The sequence below is a fragment of the Lipotes vexillifer genome, unplaced genomic scaffold (assembly GCF_000442215.2).
Source record: "Lipotes vexillifer unplaced genomic scaffold, Lipotes_vexillifer_v1.1 scaffold481, whole genome shotgun sequence".
In the NCBI taxonomy this organism is placed as follows: domain Eukaryota; kingdom Metazoa; phylum Chordata; class Mammalia; order Artiodactyla; family Lipotidae; genus Lipotes; species Lipotes vexillifer.
The window spans coordinates 2,248,219-2,268,628 of record NW_006789873.1 but is presented as its reverse complement, the minus strand read 5'-3'; the positions used below and the strand labels follow the sequence as shown (position 1 = coordinate 2,268,628).

Genomic DNA, 20,410 nt, shown 5'->3' with positions numbered 1-20,410 from the left:
ACCGCTCTTGTTAATCTAGGTAGAAAGCAGGTTGAGAGCCTGCAGGACAATAAAATTATAACTTTCTTCTGTGGGCAGAAACCAAAAGCTGTTGCTCCTTTACCGTTTCTCTTCGTGCCAACCCGTTAAGTCACCGGCGCTGCTACTTCATCTATGGCTGGGAAAGTTAAATATTCTGATAGTCAGATGATCCTCAGAGGGCTTATAGGGCAGTACTCTGGTGTGATGTTAAAAGGCCATGGAATCAACCCTGCCTCATTTTTAATTAGGGTTATTTTTCCAGAGTACATGAAAGAGGTGGGAAAATGCTGAGCTTCGTTCATGCATGGGTTGGCTTATTATGTGGTAGAAAGCAAAATTGGACCATGACTGCAGGACAAAGAGGATTGAAGCTCACAGGCCAGTCCTTCGACTTCTCTCCCTTCTGCCTCTAGATCCTTTGGCTTTCGACTTTATGCTAAATTGGTGTTTAATCATCCTTAGCCTTTCATTGTCTTTCTGCAGTTCATCAATCGCCTTGTGTAACAATCATCTGTTTTCACAATCTTTATAATTACTACTTACTCAGGACCACTCAAACTCCGGAGATATTTCACCTTCCATGAAATTTCCTTCCAGTGGTGTCCAATCTCAATTTACCACTAGCGAAAGTTTTGACAATTGCACCACGACCACATCACAGGGGTTATCAGTATGTCACTTACCACCAGTGATGTAGTCCCCATTTCTAGCCAGCTGGCAGGTTATTGTGCTCCAAACTCCTATGTCATAATCTGCATCTTAGGACCACTTCTAGAACCAGATATTGTACTTGTAAGCTCCCCGAGAAACAGATCTCATAAACACTTGTAAGAGAGTGAGGGAAGCAGGTTTGAGTAAAGGGAGAACTTGAAGAGCTATGCAGTTGCAAAAGAGGCTTCAGCTGATCCTACGGGGATATCTAAAGCTAGGATGGCCACTCAGAAAAAATATGAATGGAGGAGATGAGGCCAGGCCTTTGTGCCTCCACACTGACTAGTCATTGGATGTGGTCTTACCTGGAGGAGGTAGTGTACCCCTGGGCAGGGCAGCTCCCTCCAACCCATAGCAATTCCTAGAGGGTGATTCAGCTGTGACTCTCAGCAGCCTATACTCCTAAAAGCTGGGGGAATGAGTGGCTCAATCCTAAAGGTGGGATCTGGGCAGTGCATTACATCATCCACTTCACTCTTCAAGGGGGGAATAGGATCAATACAATGGAACATAATTCAGCACTTAAAAGGAATAAGATAAATTTATGCCAGCTGATTTGGAGAGATTGTTGCAAGGTTTTGAAATATAATATGCAGAAAACTGCATAATGTGCCCCTTATTTTGTTAAATAGACATTAACCCCAAAAAGCTTACATATGAATACACACACACACACACACACACACACACACACAAGATTAGCTAGGTATGAAGAAAAATATAGAAATATACAAACTAGGTTGTTAGTATGGGTCACAAGAGGTGGGAAAGGGTTGATGCCATAGATGGAGTAGGGACTTTTGTGGGGTCTCCCACAAAAAAGGAAAGAAAAAAGTGGCACTAAAATGGGGAGCTTAATGTGTGTCCCTGAAAACTGGAAAATCTATAGAAATTTGTGAGAATGATATAGTCTTAATCAGCATTCCGACAAGAAACAGATGCTACACACAAATGCAGTAATGAGGGAGAATTAAATGAAGAGACTGTGTAGAAGGCTTTCTGTGTGGTGAAAAGAAATTGTAACACATTGGATAACTGTTGTGCAAATATTCACCCCTCACTCCCCCACCCCACCCCCCGCCACCTTTGGGATGGAGTGTACACACCTGTTCCTCTGAATCTAGGCTTGGTCATACATTTGCTTTTATCAGTGAGATATGAGCAGACATGAAGTACCTAGAGGGTTTCAACATGTTTGTGCGGTTTTGCTAGTCTTCTTGCACTCCTGTGATTGCCTTGAGAAGCGCTTGCCCCAGGTAGCTGCTGATCCTTCTGTTTGGGCTACACAGTAATTCACGTGGAGCAGATCTGAATGCAATTTGCATCCCAGAGCCAAGTCCACCCTAAGTACATCCTGAAGCAGAATAGCCCCAAACAGTCCATAGCACATGAGCAAGAAGAACAGGTGACTGTCATAAGTTTTGGGGAGGTTTCTTATACAGCATTATTGTAGCGATAGCTGACTAATACTGACACCAACAAGGGATTTTGAAATACCTTGAGGCTATCAATAGTGAGGAACCATTACCTCTCCCCAAACATGAAGGGCAGGGACTGGTTACTGGAACACAGTGGCTATAGAAGGGAATCCCTGGATAGAATTTGTGGCCTTTGGTCGAGGAACTCAGCCACAGCCACCTTTCAATCTGGTTGAGATGGAGCCTTCCCATTGGCCAAACTCAACCAGAATCCAGAAAGCAAGGGAGCCATTTATGCAGTCCGTAGAGGTTATAGCCTCCTGGGGACAGAGTAGGGTGGGGGAGAGTCATTATAGAAGGACAGGTGGAAGACATCCAGGAGATATGTGAACAGTTCATTCCAAGTGAACAGTTCATTCCAAGTGGAAAGAGATGCACAATCACATGAGTAATCAGAGAGATTTTAAATAGAACAAAGGTTGGATTCTATTTCAAAACTATCATACTGGTAATAGTAAAAAATAATGACAATATCAAGTGTTGAAGGGATATGGGGGAATGAGAATTCTCATGTACTGCTTTCGACAGTGTACAACAAAGTTGGAGATGAAAGTGGCAATGACCTATAAAATTTGACATACATACCCTACAAACAAGCAATTCCAATAAGGATGTTGACCACAGCTTTTTAAAAAGAATGTGCGTGCGATTAGGACCTCTGCTAAGCTGTATAACACCTTTGCCTGCATTAATAAAAGGTGCCCCCTTGTGGTGAAAGCAGTCTCACGTGTGCACAGTCTGGCAAGCACTTCAGAAGTGAATAAACTATTGGACTGTATGCAGCAGCCCCGTTTGCAGTCCCTGAAAATTGGAAACAACGTAAGCATCATCAGTAGGAAAATGCATACACACACGTATATACATTTCCTTTTGTCCTCTTTTAAAAATGTAGATCGTCATTTTAAATTTCAGAAAAGTTTCAAGAATAGTTCAAGTAACTCCCATGTCTCTTTATCCCATTTGCTACTTCTCTCTTTCCCTATCTATGTATCTACCTGTAAAATATGTACAATGTATTTTCTGAATCATATGCATCATTATGTACATATACATATATAACACTATGTGTATATAATTTTTTCAGAATTATTTGACAGTAAGTTCATTAAAATTATAAAGTATATCTAGAAAAAAACTACAACTAAGATAATATTTAATGGTTAAATATCAAATGCTTTCCTTCGAGGTCACAGACTAGACAGAATTATCCACTCTCACCATTTTTGTTCACGATGTCTTGGAGGTCTTAGCCAGCATAACTAGCCAAAAAAAGGAAATAAAGGGTATTAAGATTGTAAATGAAATAAAAGCCATTATTTGAAGATCTGACTGTGGACACAGAAAATCCCAACAAATCTACAAACAATTAGAAATAATAAAGTTAGTAATTTTGCTGAACACATGAATGATGTATAAAACTTAAAAGCAGACAATAACAAGCATTGGTGAGAGTGTGGAGAAATGAGTCCTCATATATTGCTAGTAAAATGGTGCAGCTACTGTGGAAAACAGTCTGGCAGTTCCTCAGAAAGTTAAGCATAGAGTTACCATACAACCGAACAAGCAATTCCACTCCTAGGTATGTACTCAAGAGAATTGAAAATATACATCCTCACAAAAACTTGTACATGAATATTTATAATAGCACTACTCATAATTGCTCAAAAGTGGAGACAACTCAGAAGTTCAGCAAGTGATGAATGAATAACCAAATAAGGTATATCCGTATAATGGAATATTATTCAACCATACAAAGGAATGAAGGACTGATACATGCTACCACATGGATGAACCTAGAAAACATAGGGCTTAAGTGAAAGAAGCTAGCACAAAAGACCACATATTGTATGATTCTATTCATATGAAATGTTCAGAATCGGCAAATATATAGATGCAGAGAGTTATTTGATTAGTAGTTGCTGCAGCTTGGGAGAGGGAATAATGGGGAGGCACAGGGATTCTTTCTGGGGTGATGGAAATATTCTAAAATTAGGTAGTGGTAATGGTTGTACAACTCTGTGAATACAGTAAAAACTACTCACTTGTATAGTAATTTAAAATAGTGATATTGGACTTCCCTGACAGTGCAGTGGTTAAGAATCCGCCTGCAGTGCAGGGGACAGGGGTTCAAGTCCTGGCCCAGGAAGATCCCACATGCCGCGGAGCAACTAAGCCCATGCACCACAAATACTGAGCCTGCACTCTAGAGCCCGCGAGCCACAACTACTGAGCCCACGTGCCACAACAACTGAAGCCCGTGCACCTAGAGCCCGTGCTCCTCAACAAGAGAAGCCACCGCAGTGAGAGGCCGGTGCACCACAGTGAAGAGTAGCCCCCCCCCACCACAACTAGAGAAAGCCCGCTCACAGCAACGAAGCCCCAACGCAGCCAAAATAAAATATAAAATGAATAAAGAAATAAAACTTTCAATAAAATAAGTGATATTATAGAGTGTGGATTATATCTCAATAAAGCTGTTATAAAAAATTAACTGTATTCCTGTTTACTAACAATGAACTAGTGAGAACAGTATTTAACAAAAATAATGCCATTTATGATAGTGTTATAAATTATCCAATATGCCTGAGAATGAAATATTTGCAGTACTACAACACTGGAAAATCCAAAATATGACTGAGCTAAATTAAATACAATAAATGGAAGGCTATAAGATGTTTATGAATTGAAAGGCTTAAAATTGTTATAATATATATTCTCCCCAAATTTATTTTTAGATTCAATGCAATTCCAATCAAAATCAAGCAGACTTTAGAAGAAAATACAGGAGGATATCTTCATGATCTTGGGTTATTCTTAAACAGGATAAAAAAATTATTAACCATAAGAAAAATTGATAAGTGACTCTAAAATTTATATGAAAAGGCAAAGAATCTAGAATAGCCAAGTCACTATTGAAGAGGAAGCACAAAGCCGAATGACTTATAGTATGGGACATCAAGGCATATTGTTAAAAAAAAAATAGAGCATGCGGTATTAGTGCAAGGATAGACAGATAAACAAATGGAATACAATAAACAATCCAGAAAGAAACTCACACGTATATGGTCACCTGATTTATGACAAAGACACCATCTCAGTTCAGTAGGGGAAAGAATGGTCTTTTAAATAAATGTTATTGGGTCAATTAGATATCCACAATGAAAAAAATGAACATCGGCCCCTACCTCCCAGCATACATAAAAATTAATTCAGTATAGATTATAGACTTAAATTTGAAAGCTAAAACAATTAAAGTTTTAGAGGAAGATAAAGGAGAATATCTTTATGACATTAGGTTTGGCAAAGATTTCTGAAACAGGACACAAAAAGGCATTAATTATAAGTCTGCCCGCCCTATAGATAATATTTATTAAGACACCCAATCACACAATTTCCCCCACTTTATGACAGCATCCAATCCAGAGCAAAGCTTCACTTCCTTAAACCCTCCCCAAATTACCCAACCAAAGCCCAAATATCTTACAAAGTCTTTTCTAACACCTGCTTACTGAGATACCCCATGGTTCTCCAGGATTTGTGTTCTCCTTTGCTGCAATGAATAACAAACCCAATTTGTTCAATTACAGATGTGTTCCTCGTGGTCTTTGGCTGGAGGACATTAACATCAAGAATATATAAAGAACCGCCACCAGGCAATAAGAAGATAGATAAACCAAATTTTAAAAATGGGTGAAATTTTTGAATGGGCATTTTATAAAAGAGGATAGCAAAGTGGCCAGTAAACATATGAAGAAGTACTCAATATCATTAGTAATAATAGAGATGCAAAGTAAAAACACAATGAGATTTCACCACAGACCCATCAGCCTACAATTTGATAAATAAGAATGAAACTTGAAACACAACATAGATGAATCTCACAGACACACAGAGTACCTACAATATGATTTCATTTATGAGGGGTTCAAAAACAGGTAAAATTTATCCATGGTGACAGAGGTCAGAAGAGTCTTTACACTACTGCCTGAAAGGGAGCATGAAAGCACCTTTTTGAATGCTGGAAATATTCTATACATTGATCTGGGTGGTGGTTACACTGATGTATACATATGTAAAAGTTCATCTAGACCTATGCTTAAGATTTTTATCCTTTACTGGATGTAATTTGTATCTCATTTCTTAAATATAATAAAAGAAAAAGTAATGCATTTTTAGATTAAATAGTAGAGAAGCTGCCGAACATCAAATACAAAGAGAAGATCTTTAAAACAACCAAAGAAGAAACACAAAATTAGACTGACAGCTGATTTATTAACAGTAAAAAATGGAAGCTAAAAGACCATGGAATAATATTGTTTTCAACACTATGACTCAAATTTTTCACATTTTAATATTTCTAATATAAGGGTGTTTCTTACAATTAATCATAGCCTTATAAATTGTTGGCCAGATGTTGGCACAGGGGAGCTGAGGTGCATGAAAATGGTCGAGAGTTCTAGAGGGGTAAAAACAGAGCATTAACAGCATCTGCTTCAATGGGCATTAGTTTTAATACTCATAATACCATGAAAAATAAAATGACAGCTAGACCCTGCCCCTCCAGCCCTTCTTACAGTCATTTGCACTAAGTGCTTAAATATACCTGCTTAAAATACCTGGAGTATATTCTTTTGTTTGCAGATATCTGCTTCTCTATCTGTACCATTCCAAAGGAGTAGGCAGAAACATGGACCTCATCTAAGACGATGATGAAATAAGGTCATGTGAATGAGGCACATCTAACATTTCTTGGTACGTACTAGGAACTCAATACACACAAGTCTTAATCACATTTTTTAAATAAATTTATTTATTTTATTTATTTATTTTTGGCTGCGCTGGGTCTTCATTGCTGCGCGCGGGCTTCGTCTAGTTGCGGCAAGTGGGGGCTACTCCTCGTTGCAGTGCGCGGGCTTCTCATTGCGGTGGCTTCTCTTGTTGCGGAGCACGGGCTCTAGGCACATGGGCTTCAGTAGTTGTGGCACACGGGCTCAGTAGTTGTGGCTCGTGGGCTCTAAAGCACAGGCTCAGTAGTTGTGGCACAGGGGCTTAGTTGCTCCACGGCATGTGGGTTCTTCCCAGACCAGGGCTCAAACCCGTGTCCCCTGCATTGGCAGGCGGATCCTTAACCACTGTACTACCAGGGAAGTCCCCTTCATTACTTTTAATATTAGATATTAACATGTTTTATTTTAGGCAGAGTGGACAGGGCTAGCCCTGATGTTATGGCTGCCTTACACAGCAAGTTCTTTTCTCCTCATCTTTATGGCCTTGATTACATAAATTGTGTGGATATTGATTCATCAAATAATGGACTTAAATGACCCCTGGAGGCCTGAGGTCCCAGGATTTCCCAGGAGTGTCCTACTCAATGCACTTAGCTATCTAGTGACCTGTTAAAACTGGACGTTCAGGCAGAATATCCATTCAACTCATTTGGGAGATAACTGGATGGTTGAGAAGAGAAGGACTCCGGATGCAGCCAAGGTGATAGTCTCATTCAAGTAATGATAGTACAGGAAAGAGCTGAGAATGGTGGGTATAGTCAAGATGTTACCCAACTTTGGCTTCCAAGATAGGCTGTCTCTGTGTGATTCCATGAAGGTAGAACAAACTGGAGTAGTGGAGCCATTGGAAGGATTATAGACAATCCTCCAAGTTGAAAGTCAATTTGAATGTTCATATCCTTTAACCTTATATTTTCTAAACGAACAGTCCAGAACCACTTTATTTTTTAAAATATTTATTTATTTATTTATTTGGCTGTGCCAGGTCTTAGTTGTAGCACGCGGGATCTTTAGCTGCAGCATGCAAACTCTTAGTTGCACCCTGCGTGGTCTAGTTCCCTGACCAGGGATTGAACCTCGGCCACCTGCATTGGGAGCGTGGAGTCTTAGCCACTGGACCAACAGGGAAGAGTCCCCAGAACCACTTTAGACTAAATCCTCTGCTTAAGATTTCTTGTTGGATATAACTGTGGGTTCCACATTTCTGGGTAGTCATATCTGAAATTTTGTTTGATGTTCGATCCTTTTATTTTCTCTCAACATCTCACGGCAGGTATTCTTTCTTTTTTGTTCAATATTCTACTTGGCAACTTTGCTAACTCATTACTTGAACATACTTGTATTTCTTCTTTTGGGAAGATGGGAACCCCTCATTGTTGTAGACCTCCTTGGATTTTGGAAAGGTCTCAATTCAACTTCACCATTGTCTTCATTGCTAGAATGTCTTTTAACATCCAATATCTGAAATTTGATTGATAGGCTTTCATATTACAAGTTAAATATTGCTCCTTATAGAGACCTAAAAATGATAAAAATCCTAGCTATATTATTTTCATACTTTCAGATGTCACCTATCTCCACCAACCTCATCACTTGGGGATGAGAGTGAGGTGTGAAAGTGGAAATAGAAGGGTTCCAAATGTCTTGATTATGGTAGGGTAGAAGAGAGGAGAGGCAGAAAGTATATATATTCTAAAAGCCTCATCTTTTTGGTGACAGAGGTGAAGCAGGATGAAAGAGAACATTTTATTGAGGGAAAAAGTATTTATCGTTGGCATATTGTATCTTGATTGAAAATTTAAAATTTAATAATGACAGGGGCAAAGAGATATTCCCTTACACTACTAGTGAGAATGTAACTTGAAAATCTTTCTGGGGTGAGATTTTGACAGGTCAAAATAGTTAGTGTTATATGGACTTTGATCTATACATTCATTTTAGGACTCTAGCCTAATGACCTTACAAAGAATGTGCTTGCTTCTAATGAATGGAAATATGCAGTCCTCCACTCAGCTTGCACAACAGGTACGGCTGCAGTCTTTGGCTCAAGGCCCAAATTCAGGCTCACTATATCCGTAGGTCCAACAAGGTTATAAAATTCTAAAGTTCCCCCTTGGATCATGTGACAATATGCTCTTAGTTGCCATAAGACATAAAGAAACAGTAACAGCAGGGATAGGAAAATGGGATCAGCAGGGCACTTGAGGCATCTGACGGGGGGGCCTCTGTCATCAGAGGGCTAAAGAGGGAAGGCGAGGAGGGGATGGTGGTGCAACCCCCAAGGGAACCAAAAGGAGCAAAGTACTGGGGAGGTTAGGAGCCGTGGTCCAGGCCAGTGGCCACTGAATCCAGCCAGACAGGCTTCTCTGGGCCACGAGCTCCCTTATCAAGATGTCAGGGATTTCCTCCATACACAAGCATAAACACAAAGTCCAGGTACTTTCAGTCTGTGGTCTGTGACTAGGTGCTGCGGTGGGAAGGTAGACAGGGATCTTGATTGCCCTCACTATATGTTAACTGGTAGACTGCTTTTATTCCTTCCTGTTCAGGCATGCCACTTCCCCACGCCACTAAATAGTCTGACATCATCATGGGCTTTCATTTTACTTTCTCATTTTACTTCACTGAGTGTGTGTTTTGACTGACCTTTGTCCTTTCCGTACCCGGTCTCATTAGATGTCCTATGTTTCATTGTAGACGCATTACTGCTCAGAACTGCTTAATATAAACTGAAGTAGTCACAGTACCTGCATGATGGAAGTCAAAGCGTTATGTCAACACCTGTAGACGCAAGCAGGGCATCCGTGCAAAGGCTACTGGAGGAAGCTTTGGTGCACCCAGGATTCCTGGTACCCACTCTCTCATCTTGCTTCTCTGGCTCCCTCCAAGTTTCTGGTAGACAGATCAGAGACATTCACAAAGGGTACATTTGGAATCCCCTTCCCTACTCCATCTCCACCCTATGGCTGCCTTTGTTTATAGGGTACACATTGGCCACTGGGGTTAAGAGAAGAATAAAGTATTTCACCATTACATTCTACAAGGATTTCCCGGAGACCTGAGTGTCCCCTGAGACACTAAACCACCCAAAGGCCACTTTGTTCCCATATTAAATATTTGTGGATGTCAGTGTCACAAAACGTGTGTTATCTTAATTATAAGTTTCAAGTTATTAGCGGCCCCAAGCACAAACAAAAAAAGGTTAATTGCATTTCTCTCTTGTCCCTCTTATAGTCATCTTTCCTTTTATCAATCTTTATACTTCTCTCCCCTTCTGAGGTAAGGCTTCTTGGTTGAGTATTCAGGAGATTGCTAGAATGTGGTGAGGGAAACAAACTAAGAATGACGACTGCAAAGGGGGCGATTGCAAAGTTATGAGAAAAAAAAACCTCCCTTCTCCCTTAAAAATGCCATTCCCTTGTATCAGTATGGGAACTTGCGAAGATGCTCATGATTAATTCTTACAAAATACTGCCTCTCCCCAAGACATTTGTATCACGAAAAAGGACTTGGGATGATACAACTAGTGTAGGCCAAGGAACAATCCTTAAGAGCCATTTGGGCAGGAGGAAGAAAACGGCAGGGGCATTTTTGTTGAGGGGGGTAGGGAGTAACCAACACTGTTCAAAGGACTTGAGGACACGGGGAGGGGGAAGGGTAAGCTGGGACAAAGTGAGAGAGTGGCATGGACATATATACACTACCTAACGTAAAATCGATAGCTAGTGGGAAGCAGCCGCATAGCACAGGGAGATCAGCTGAGTGCTTGGTGACCACCTAGAGGCGTGGGATAGGGAGGGTGGGAGGGAGACACAAGAGGGAAAAGATATGGGAACATATGTATATGTATAGCTGATTCACTTTGTTATAAAGGAGAAACTAACACACCATTGTAAAGCAATTACACCCCAATAAAGATGTTAAAAAAAAAAGGATGCCCAGTCTTCACAGCCCATTCTACCTCCCTCGAGAGGCAGGTGAACAGATTGTACGGAACACGCTGGATCTACTCCATAAAGCAAACTGCTCCCAAGCACTTCTCAAACCACTTCAGCAGAATCTATGTTTAAAACCAAAGAGTGAATATACTTAACACAATCATCTTTCATACCCGCCCAGGAAGGCTGACTTCCAGGACCTTGAATTGGAACCTCATAATTAGCCTGCTTTCAATTATTTTAAGAACCTGTGAATCAAAAAACTCCATTTCATTAAGCAATTCAGATTTTGCCTCTGACTTTAAGACTCTGACCTGTTACATACGAAATGCAAGTTAATGATGTTCCCACTATTTCTGGTAATAAAAACATTCTGATACAAAATGAGGGTAATGTACCTCCAGCTCCACGTACAGCCCTACAAACCAGTGCACAAGTTTACCTGTTCAAATGAACAGAGAGAGTCAATGAAGTGAAAAACCACTGTAGTGATTGATTCTTCTTTGCCCTGTTCTGGAAAAATCACCCAAATTAGAAATGAGGCAGAGTCAACTGTCATCCTATAAGTCCATTTTGTGAATCTGACTCTACTAGGAAACTGAACTTTCCCAGCCATAGATGAAGTAGCAGCGCCGGTGACTTAACGGGTTGGCACGAAGAGAAACGGTAAAGGAGCAACAGCTTTTGGTTTCTGCCCATAGAAGAAAGTTATAATTTTATTGTCCTGCAGGCTCTCAACCTGCTTTCTACCTAGATTAACAAGAGCGGTATTGAAAACAAGGAAAAGACGTTTGTCCAGGTCGTGTGGAAGAGCTGGGCAGAGTGCAGGGGTTACTGTGTGGAACAAAAGGCACACGTCAGAGAGACAGCTGCACATCCAGAAGAGAACTGGATTCTGGGCGAAACGAACAGGTCCACAGGAGACAATGAGTGACTCGATTTGGCTGCCAGGCACCCCTGGGACCTGGCGGCCACCTGGCAGGAGCAGAAGATGTCTCTGGGAGGAGGGAGGGACTGCGTCCCGCCGAAGGTGAAAGGCTGGCCAGCCCCTCCAGGGCGGTGGCGAGCTGTTGGAAGCATTGTCCAGAGGCTGTGCCCAGCTCAGACACCTCCCGAGCGAGTCCAGACCGCTGAAGGCTGCAGGCCGTCGGCGGCATGCGGTGGATGGCGGTGGCGGCGGCGGCGGCAGCGGCAGCGCAGGTCTCTGGGCACCTGTATGCGGGCCTGGGAGTCTGGCAGAGGGCGGGCGGTTGGCAGCGGCCGGGCTGAGGGTGGTCTGTCCGGTGTGTAACGGGAGCCCGGCTTGCAGCTGGAGCGCACGACCGAGTCCAAGTGTGCAGGGGAGGGGACGGGCTGGCCCGAGAGGGCGGCGGCCGCTCCAGAGCCAGGCCCGGCGGCGGCAGCAGCGGGAACCTGGAGCGCTATTCCTGGAACAAAGGCAAGCACTACGCGGGAGGGGACACGAGCGCGGGGGACATCGCGGCGACCCGAAGGTGAGGGAGGGGGGAGGCGCGGCGGGAGGACGCCGCCTGTGGCGATCTGGGAGGCGGCGACTGGCGCGGCGGACCCTCCCCCGGGCACCCGCCCCCAGGCCCGAGGGGCTCCCGGCCTAGAAGTCCTCGTCCTCCACCCATCCAAAGACCCGCTTCATCTCGGCCAGGAAGCCCCGGTAATCGCTGAGGAGGGGGCTCTGCTTCCTGATGTAGGGGATCACCCACTGCAGGGCGGGCCCGGTCATCCGGGTGATGAGGAACGTCACCTTCAGGGCATCGTTGGTGAACAGGGTCTCGTCCACTAGCATGTAGGCGCCCGTCTGCACGATAAACTCCGGGAGCCGGTCGGTGTCGCCGTCAAACGTCTCGGGGAAGGGGATCGGGTTTCTCCACCGACGCGTCTGGGGCCGAATGGGCAGGGCCAGGAGGGCCTTGATCAGCTGCACTCGGCCGTCCATCGCGCCTCGCTCGCTTCGCTGGGTTCAGCGAGGCTACGCGGAGGTGGGCGAGGAGGCGTGGCGGGAAGTGCGTGTGCGCGGAGGCTGGCCTGGTCCCGGGGTGGGCGGGGCCACGGGCAGTTCCCGTCGCAGTGGCGCTCCGCCCACATGGCCTGGCGTTTGATAGTGCGCAGGCACGGCAAAAGGGCCAACCTAGGGCCAGAGAGGAGGGGGAAGGGGCGCCGTGTTGGAGAAGAAGGCGGGCCTACCGCCCTATTGAGGAGGAGGAGTCGGAACGAAAGAGGCGGGGCCGAGGGTTCTTTAGCCGGGTGGTCGGTAATGGGCCGGGACCAGTGGTGGATCCTTGGACATGGCTCTGTACTGTGAGGGAGGAGAGGAGAGGGTCCCTGTTCAGGGGGTTGAGTTGTCCTCCCACTTCTCTCCCAGCCCTCTGTCTCAGCCCTAGTGTATCGTCTGCCTCTTCGTCTCCTGTTGCCACTTGAATGCGGTTCTGTGAACACATTTTCCTGCTTATTCATGTATCTCTCAATCAGAGAAGTATTGAACCGCTGGCTATAGATTTCGTTGCCTTGCACCATAGTGGAACCCCCCAAATATTAGCCAACGTAATCTAGAGCAGCATAAATAATCAAAGAATAGTGCACAATGATCAGGGAATGTAAAGGAGGCTTAAATGTTTAAAAATCTGTTAATTTGTTACAAAGCTTGCTGGAAATTCTCTGCCAGTTGCCCACTCTATAGGCATTTCACAACACTGCAGCTTGCTTTTTATGGCCAGCAGGAGATGGAAAGTGAGTCAGCTTGCAAGATGGAGTTGTGTATAATGTAACATAATCATGGAGGTGACATTTCATCACCTCTGCCATTTTCTATGTGTTAGAAGAAAGACACAGTCCCCACCCACACTCAATGGCGTTATCAGAAGGTTGGGATTGTGAGTGCCACTCTAAAGTCTGTCTGCTGAAATATGGTTGTATGTTCCACGGTTTGGTGATTCATTAATCAGTTGAAGGGCATGTGGCATGTTTAAAGTTTTTTGCAATCATAAATCAGCTACAAACATTCAGATTTTGTGTCAGCATATATTTTCATTTCTGTAGGGGAAATGCCTAGAAGGATTTCTACGTCATATTCAAACAAACAAACAAACAAACGAACAACAATAACAAAAAAACTGCCACCAAACTAGGAATAGAAGGAAAATACTCTAATAAAGGGCATCTACAAAAACCTACAGATAACATACTTAAATGTGGAAGCCCCAATGCATTCCACCCTTAGATCAAGAAGACAAGCATGCCTACTCTCACCACTGCAATTCAATATTGTACTGGAGGTTCCAACCAGGGCAATAATGGAAGGAAAGAAAGAAAGAAAAGGAGGAAGGAAGGAAAAAAGGAAGGAAGGAAGGGAGGGAAGGAAGGAAGAAAGGAAGACAGAAAATAAAAGAAAGAGAGAGGGGCTTCCCTGGTGGCTCAGTGGTTAAGAATCCACCTGCCAATGCAAGGGACATAGGTTCGAGCCCTGGTCCAGGAAGATCCTACATGCTCCGGAGCAACTAAGCCCGTGCACCACAACTACTGAGCCTGTGCTCTAGAGCCCGCAAGCCACAATTACTGAAGCCCACGGGCCTAGAGCCCGTGCTCTGCAACAAGAGAAGCCACTGCAATGAGAAGCCCGCGCACCACAACAAAGAGTCGCTCGCCGCAACTAGAGAAAGCCTGCAGGCAGCAACAAAGACCTAATGCAGCCAAAAATAAATAAAATAAAATAAATTTAAAAATAAATAAATAAAAGAGAGAGAAGACAGAATCAGAAGTCATCTAGATTGGCAGGAAAAGAAGGCAAACTCGTTATTCAAAGATGACTTGTTCATATATATAGAAAACAGATTCTCTAGGATCTAGGATCAACAACAAAAAAGTAGAACTAAGAAGTGAATTTAGCATGTTTTCAGCACACAAGGTGAATACACAAAAATGAATTATGTTTCTAGTAACAAACAAGATAGTTTTGTTTTGTTTTATTTATTTATTCATTTTTGGCTGCATCGGGTGTTAGTTGTGGCACGAGGGCTCTTCGTTGCACCCCGCAGGCTTCTCTCTAGTTGTGGCGCACAGGCTCCAGAGTGCATGGACTCTGTAGTTGTGGCACGCAGGCTCAGTAGTTGTGGTGCACAGTCTTAGTTGCCCCGTGGCTTGTGGGATCTTAGTTCCCCAACCAGGGATCAAACCTGTGCCCCCTGGAGTGGGAGCACGGAGTCTTAACCACTGGGCTGCCAGGGAAGTCCCAGAAACTAAAAAAGTTTTTAAATACCATAAAAATGTGAAAAACTTAGAGTTAAAATTGACAAAAAATGTAAAAATACAGAACTTGTACACGGAAAAATACAGAACATTCCTGAGATAAATGACGGAAGATCTAAGTAATGGAGAGATATATGTCCATGGGTTGGAAAACAATTTTTTTTGTTGTTTTTGATACGCGGGCCTCTCACTGTTGTGGCCTCTCCCGTTGCGGAGCACAGGCTCCAGACGCGCAGGCTCAGCGGCCATGGCTCACGGGCCCAGCCGCTCCGCGGCATGTGGGATCTTCCCGGACCGGGGCTCGAACCCGTGTCCTCTGCATCAACAGGTGGACTCTCAACCACTGTGCCACCGGGGAAGCCCGGAAAACAATATGTTTAAGATATCAATTCTCCCTAAATTGATCTATAGATTCAAAGTCTCAGGAAAAATTTTAATATGTAAAAAGTAACTGATTCTAAAACTCATATGGAAGTGCAAAGGACACACAACGACTAAAACTAGTTTGAAATCAAACTAACTTGGAAGACTAATACTATTTGATTTCAAGACTTATTATAAAGCTACAGTAATTAAGACAGTGTAATATTGCCATCAAGACAAATGGATGAATGGAACAGAACATGGAATCCAGAAATAGACCCACACATATACGGAGCTGTAAATGCAAATCAGTGGAGAAAGGATAGTCCTTTCAACAATGATACAGCAACAATTAGATATCCATCTACAAAAAAAATAAATTTCTATCAATACCTCATACCATACAAAAAAATTAACTCAAAATTGTTCATAGATCTAATGGTAAAATCTAAAATTATAAAACATCTAGAAGAAGACAGGAAAAAACCTGATCAACCTTAGATTAGGCAAAAATTTCTTACCTATGACATGAAAATTATAATCCATAAAATGAACATTAGGTACATAGGACTGCTTCAGATTAAAGTTTGTGTTCTTCAGAAAACACTGTTAAGAGAATGAAAAGGCACAGGCTTGGGGGGGAATGTGTGTAAATCGCATATCTTTATAAGACTTGAATACAACTCAACAATAAAAGAGTAAACAACTCAACTAAAAATGAGCAAAATATTTGAAGAGACACTACACAAAAGAAAAAATGTATATATATGGCAAGTAAGCACACAAAAAAGATGTTCAACATCATTAATAATTAGGAATTGCAAACTAAAACCACAGTGAGTTACCATTTCACATCTACTAGAATGGCTAAAGTAAAAACAAACCAAAACCAAAACAAAACCTGACAATACTAAGTGTCATTGAGTTTGAAGAACAAATTAATTTCTCATACATTGCTGATGGGAATACAGAATAGTAGAGCCACTTTGGAAGACACTTTTGGTATCTTGTAAGATTCCTTCATGCAACTTTGCAGAACTTAATTCCCACTCTCTTGAGATAACCACTATTCTGAACTCTATAAACATTTAGTTTTGTGTACTCTTGCCATTGATATAGAAAAGAATCATGTAAGCCTATACTGTTTTGTCACTAATCATCAGGGATATGCAAATCAAAACCACAATGAGCTATGATTTCATGCTTGTCAGAATGGCTATCATCAAAAAGAACACAAATAAATGTTGGCAAGGATGTGGAGAAAAGGGAACCCTTGTACACCCTTGGTGGAAATGTAAATTGGTGCAGCCACTGTGGAAAACAGAATGGAGGTTTCTCAAAAAACTAAAAATAGAACTACCATATGACCTAGCAATTCCACTCCTGGGTATGTAACCAAAAAAAAATGAAAACACTAATTCTAAAAGATACATGCACTCTAATGTTCATAGCAACATTGTTTACAATTGCCAAGATACACAAACAACCTAAGTGTCCATCAACAGATGAATGGATTTAGAAGATGTGGTAGATATACAATGGAATACTACTGAGCCATAAAAAAGAATGAAATTTTGCCATTTGAAGCAACACGGATGGACTTGGCAGGTATCATGCTAGTTGAAATGAGTCAGACAGAGAAAGACAAACACTATATGATGTCACTTATACGGGAATGGAAAAAATACAACCAACTGGTGACTATAACAAAAAAGAAGCAGACTCGCAGATATGGACAACAAACTAGTTGCTACCAGTAGAGAGAGGGAAGGCGGAAGGGCAATATGGGGGTACAAGCTATTAGTTATGAAATCAGCTACAAGAATATACCGTGCAACACAGGGAATATAGCCAATATTTTATAACAACGAGAAATGGAGTACAACCAATAAAAATTGTGAATCACTATATTATACACCTATAACTTATATAATACTATACTTAAGTGAAAAAATAAAATATGGTAATAGAAATAATTTGATATTAAACAGAAAAAAAGATTCAGTGTCTTGAGCTCTGCCCCTGGCTCCTGCCCTTCCCCGCGGCCCACCCAAAAAACTCTTGGTCCCGCCCCTCTGACTCGACCCACTAACTCCTCCAGAACCATTAGCACCGTCCCCTCCTCCTGCACGGCGCCCATCCCCCGTCCTCCCTGGCGCGAGGTACTCCCCCTTGTTGCACCTGCGCCCTAGCAAATGCCAGGCCATGTGGGCGGAGCGCCACTGCGACGGGAACTGCCCGTGGCCCCGCCCACCCCGGGACCAGGCCAGCCTCCGCGCACACGCACTTCCCGCCACGCCTCCTCGCCCACCTCCGCGTAGCCTCGCTGAACCCAGCGAAGCGAGCGAGGCGCGATGGACGGCCGAGTGCAGCTGATCAAGGCCCTCCTGGCCCTGCCCATTCGGCCCCAGACGCGTCGGTGGAGAAACCCGATCCCCTTCCCCGAGACGTTTGACGGCGACACCGACCGGCTCCCGGAGTTTATCGTGCAGACGGGCGCCTACATGCTAGTGGACGAGACCCTGTTCACCAACGATGCCCTGAAGGTGACGTTCCTCATCACCCGGATGACCGGGCCCGCCCTGCAGTGGGTGATCCCCTACATCAGGAAGCAGAGCCCCCTCCTCAGCGATTACCGGGGCTTCCTGGCCGAGATGAAGCGGGTCTTTGGATGGGTGGAGGACGAGGACTTCTAGGCCGGGAGCCCCTCGGGCCTGGGGGCGGGTGCCCGGGGGAGGGTCCGCCGCGCCAGTCGCCGCCTCCCAGATCGCCACAGGCGGCGTCCTCCCGCCGCGCCTCCCCCCTCCCTCACCTTCGGGTCGCCGCGATGTCCCCCGCGCTCGTGTCCCCTCCCGCGTAGTGCTTGCCTTTGTTCCAGGAATAGCGCTCCAGGTTCCCGCTGCTGCCGCCGCCGGGCCTGGCTCTGGAGCGGCCGCCGCCCTCTCGGGCCAGCCCGTCCCCTCCCCTGCACACTTGGACTCGGTCGTGCGCTCCAGCTGCAAGCCGGGCTCCCGTTACACACCGGACAGACCACCCTCAGCCCGGCCGCTGCCAACCGCCCGCCCTCTGCCAGACTCCCAGGCCCGCATACAGGTGCCCAGAGACCTGCGCTGCCGCTGCCGCCGCCGCCGCCACCGCCATCCACCGCATGCCGCCGACGGCCTGCAGCCTTCAGCGGTCTGGACTCGCTCGGGAGGTGTCTGAGCTGGGCACAGCCTCTGGACAATGCTTCCAACAGCTCGCCACCGCCCTGGAGGGGCTGGCCAGCCTTTCACCTTCGGCGGGACGCAGTCCCTCCCTCCTCCCAGAGACATCTTCTGCTCCTGCCAGGTGGCCGCCAGGTCCCAGGGGTGCCTGGCAGCCAAATCGAGTCACTCATTGTCTCCTGTGGACCTGTTCGTTTCGCCCAGAATCCAGTTCTCTTCTGGATGTGCAGTATTTTCTTAGTTATTGTTTTATTGGTCAACAGTATAACTCATATCTACCCAACTCCTCAACACTACTTGAACAAAACTCTTTTCTTATTTTCAATAAACGTCAGACACTATTTAAAAAGAAATTGAGTCTCAGTGAATATGGCAATTCTCCTTCTCTATTCATGGAAAAGTGGTCCAGAAGAAATATGCCTTGTTCCTCCATGGGTAATGCTAGAGACACTCTCCTCTCTTTTGAGCCTTGCATATAAAATATCAAAGTCAGGGCTTCCCTGGTGGCGCAGTGGTTGAGAGTCCGCCTGCAGACGCAGGGGACGCGGGTTCGTGCCCCGGTCCGGGAAGATCCCACGTGCCGCGGAGCGGCTGGGCCCGTGAGCCATGGCCGCTGAGCCTGCGCGTCCGGAGCCCGTGCTCCGCAACGGGAGAGGCCACAGCAGTGAGAGGCGTGCGTACCGCAAAAAAAAAAAAATTAAAATTAAAAAAATATATCAAAGTCAGAATCCTGAGGTGTTCCTAGGGATAGAGACCCTACTGGTGACTGTTCAGTCCCAGATGAATAACCCTCTTAACCAGTTAGGATTGTTCAAGCCTCTTAAGAAATGGATCTTCACTTTGGCCAAGGTGATGTGAGAAGTCAGCCAGGAGGCTTTTCTGAAAAGCTTTCTTCATTTCCAAAAGCCATTTGAAAGCACCCAAATTTTTACAAACCATTAACCCCACACAGATGGTGAACAATGTCAAAGTTTTACTTATCCCATTTTTCAGGAAACCAACAGAATGATACAGGTGCTTTTGAAAAACATTTATAGAAACTTCATTATGTAGGTAGTGGAAAGGCATGCAGAAATGATATTGTTTACACAAACCTGGTTGATGACCTGTAGGACAATAAAAGTATAAACTCCCCTAATGAACAGAAAAAAGTCATCCCTCCTTGCTTATCTTCACTTTAACCTCATATTTATAGTATTGTAAAAAGCCTGTGCTCCCTTACCAATTGTTGGTCAACAAAGTTAACTATCCTGCGTCAGATGATCCACAGGTGGGCTAATAGACAATTCTCTGGTGTGATGTCCAAAGGTTGTACAATCTAACGTTTTGTCTCATTTCTAAATTTTGGTGATTTTCTAGAACACAGGATAGAGGAATAAATCACACCATTGTTTTCTCACTTTTTATCCTCTATCCATCTCTTTCTTCATCTGAGCAGGTAAGCTTTTGCTATTCATGTGTTGTAGTTCATAAGACTCCATTGACATGGAGGTACATTACTTGTGTTACGTGTTCTTTATTATTTTTTTGTTCCTCCAAATACTGAAACCACCATTAACTTAAAATTTGGCATGTATTAGGTCAAAGTCTTAAAGTCAGAGGAAAAAATTGAATCGCTTAATGAAATGGAGGTTTTTGGTTCACAGGTT

At 44.0% G+C, this 20,410-nt stretch overlaps 2 protein-coding genes across 2 annotated transcripts; one reads left to right on the top strand and one right to left on the bottom strand.

The window, feature by feature from the left end:
• Positions 1-12,544: 12,544 nt before the first annotated feature.
• LOC103087029 (protein FAM127) lies at positions 12,545-12,886 on the bottom strand. Its single transcript, XM_007462893.1, has one exon. It carries the CDS (start codon positions 12,884-12,886, stop codon positions 12,545-12,547), a length of 342 nt encoding a protein of 113 aa, XP_007462955.1.
• Positions 12,887-17,909: 5,023 nt separating this feature from the next.
• Positions 17,910-18,251, top strand: LOC103086757 (protein FAM127). The gene has a single exon (XM_007462892.1). It carries the CDS (start codon positions 17,910-17,912, stop codon positions 18,249-18,251), a length of 342 nt encoding a protein of 113 aa, XP_007462954.1.
• The last annotated feature ends 2,159 nt before the right edge of the window (positions 18,252-20,410 follow it).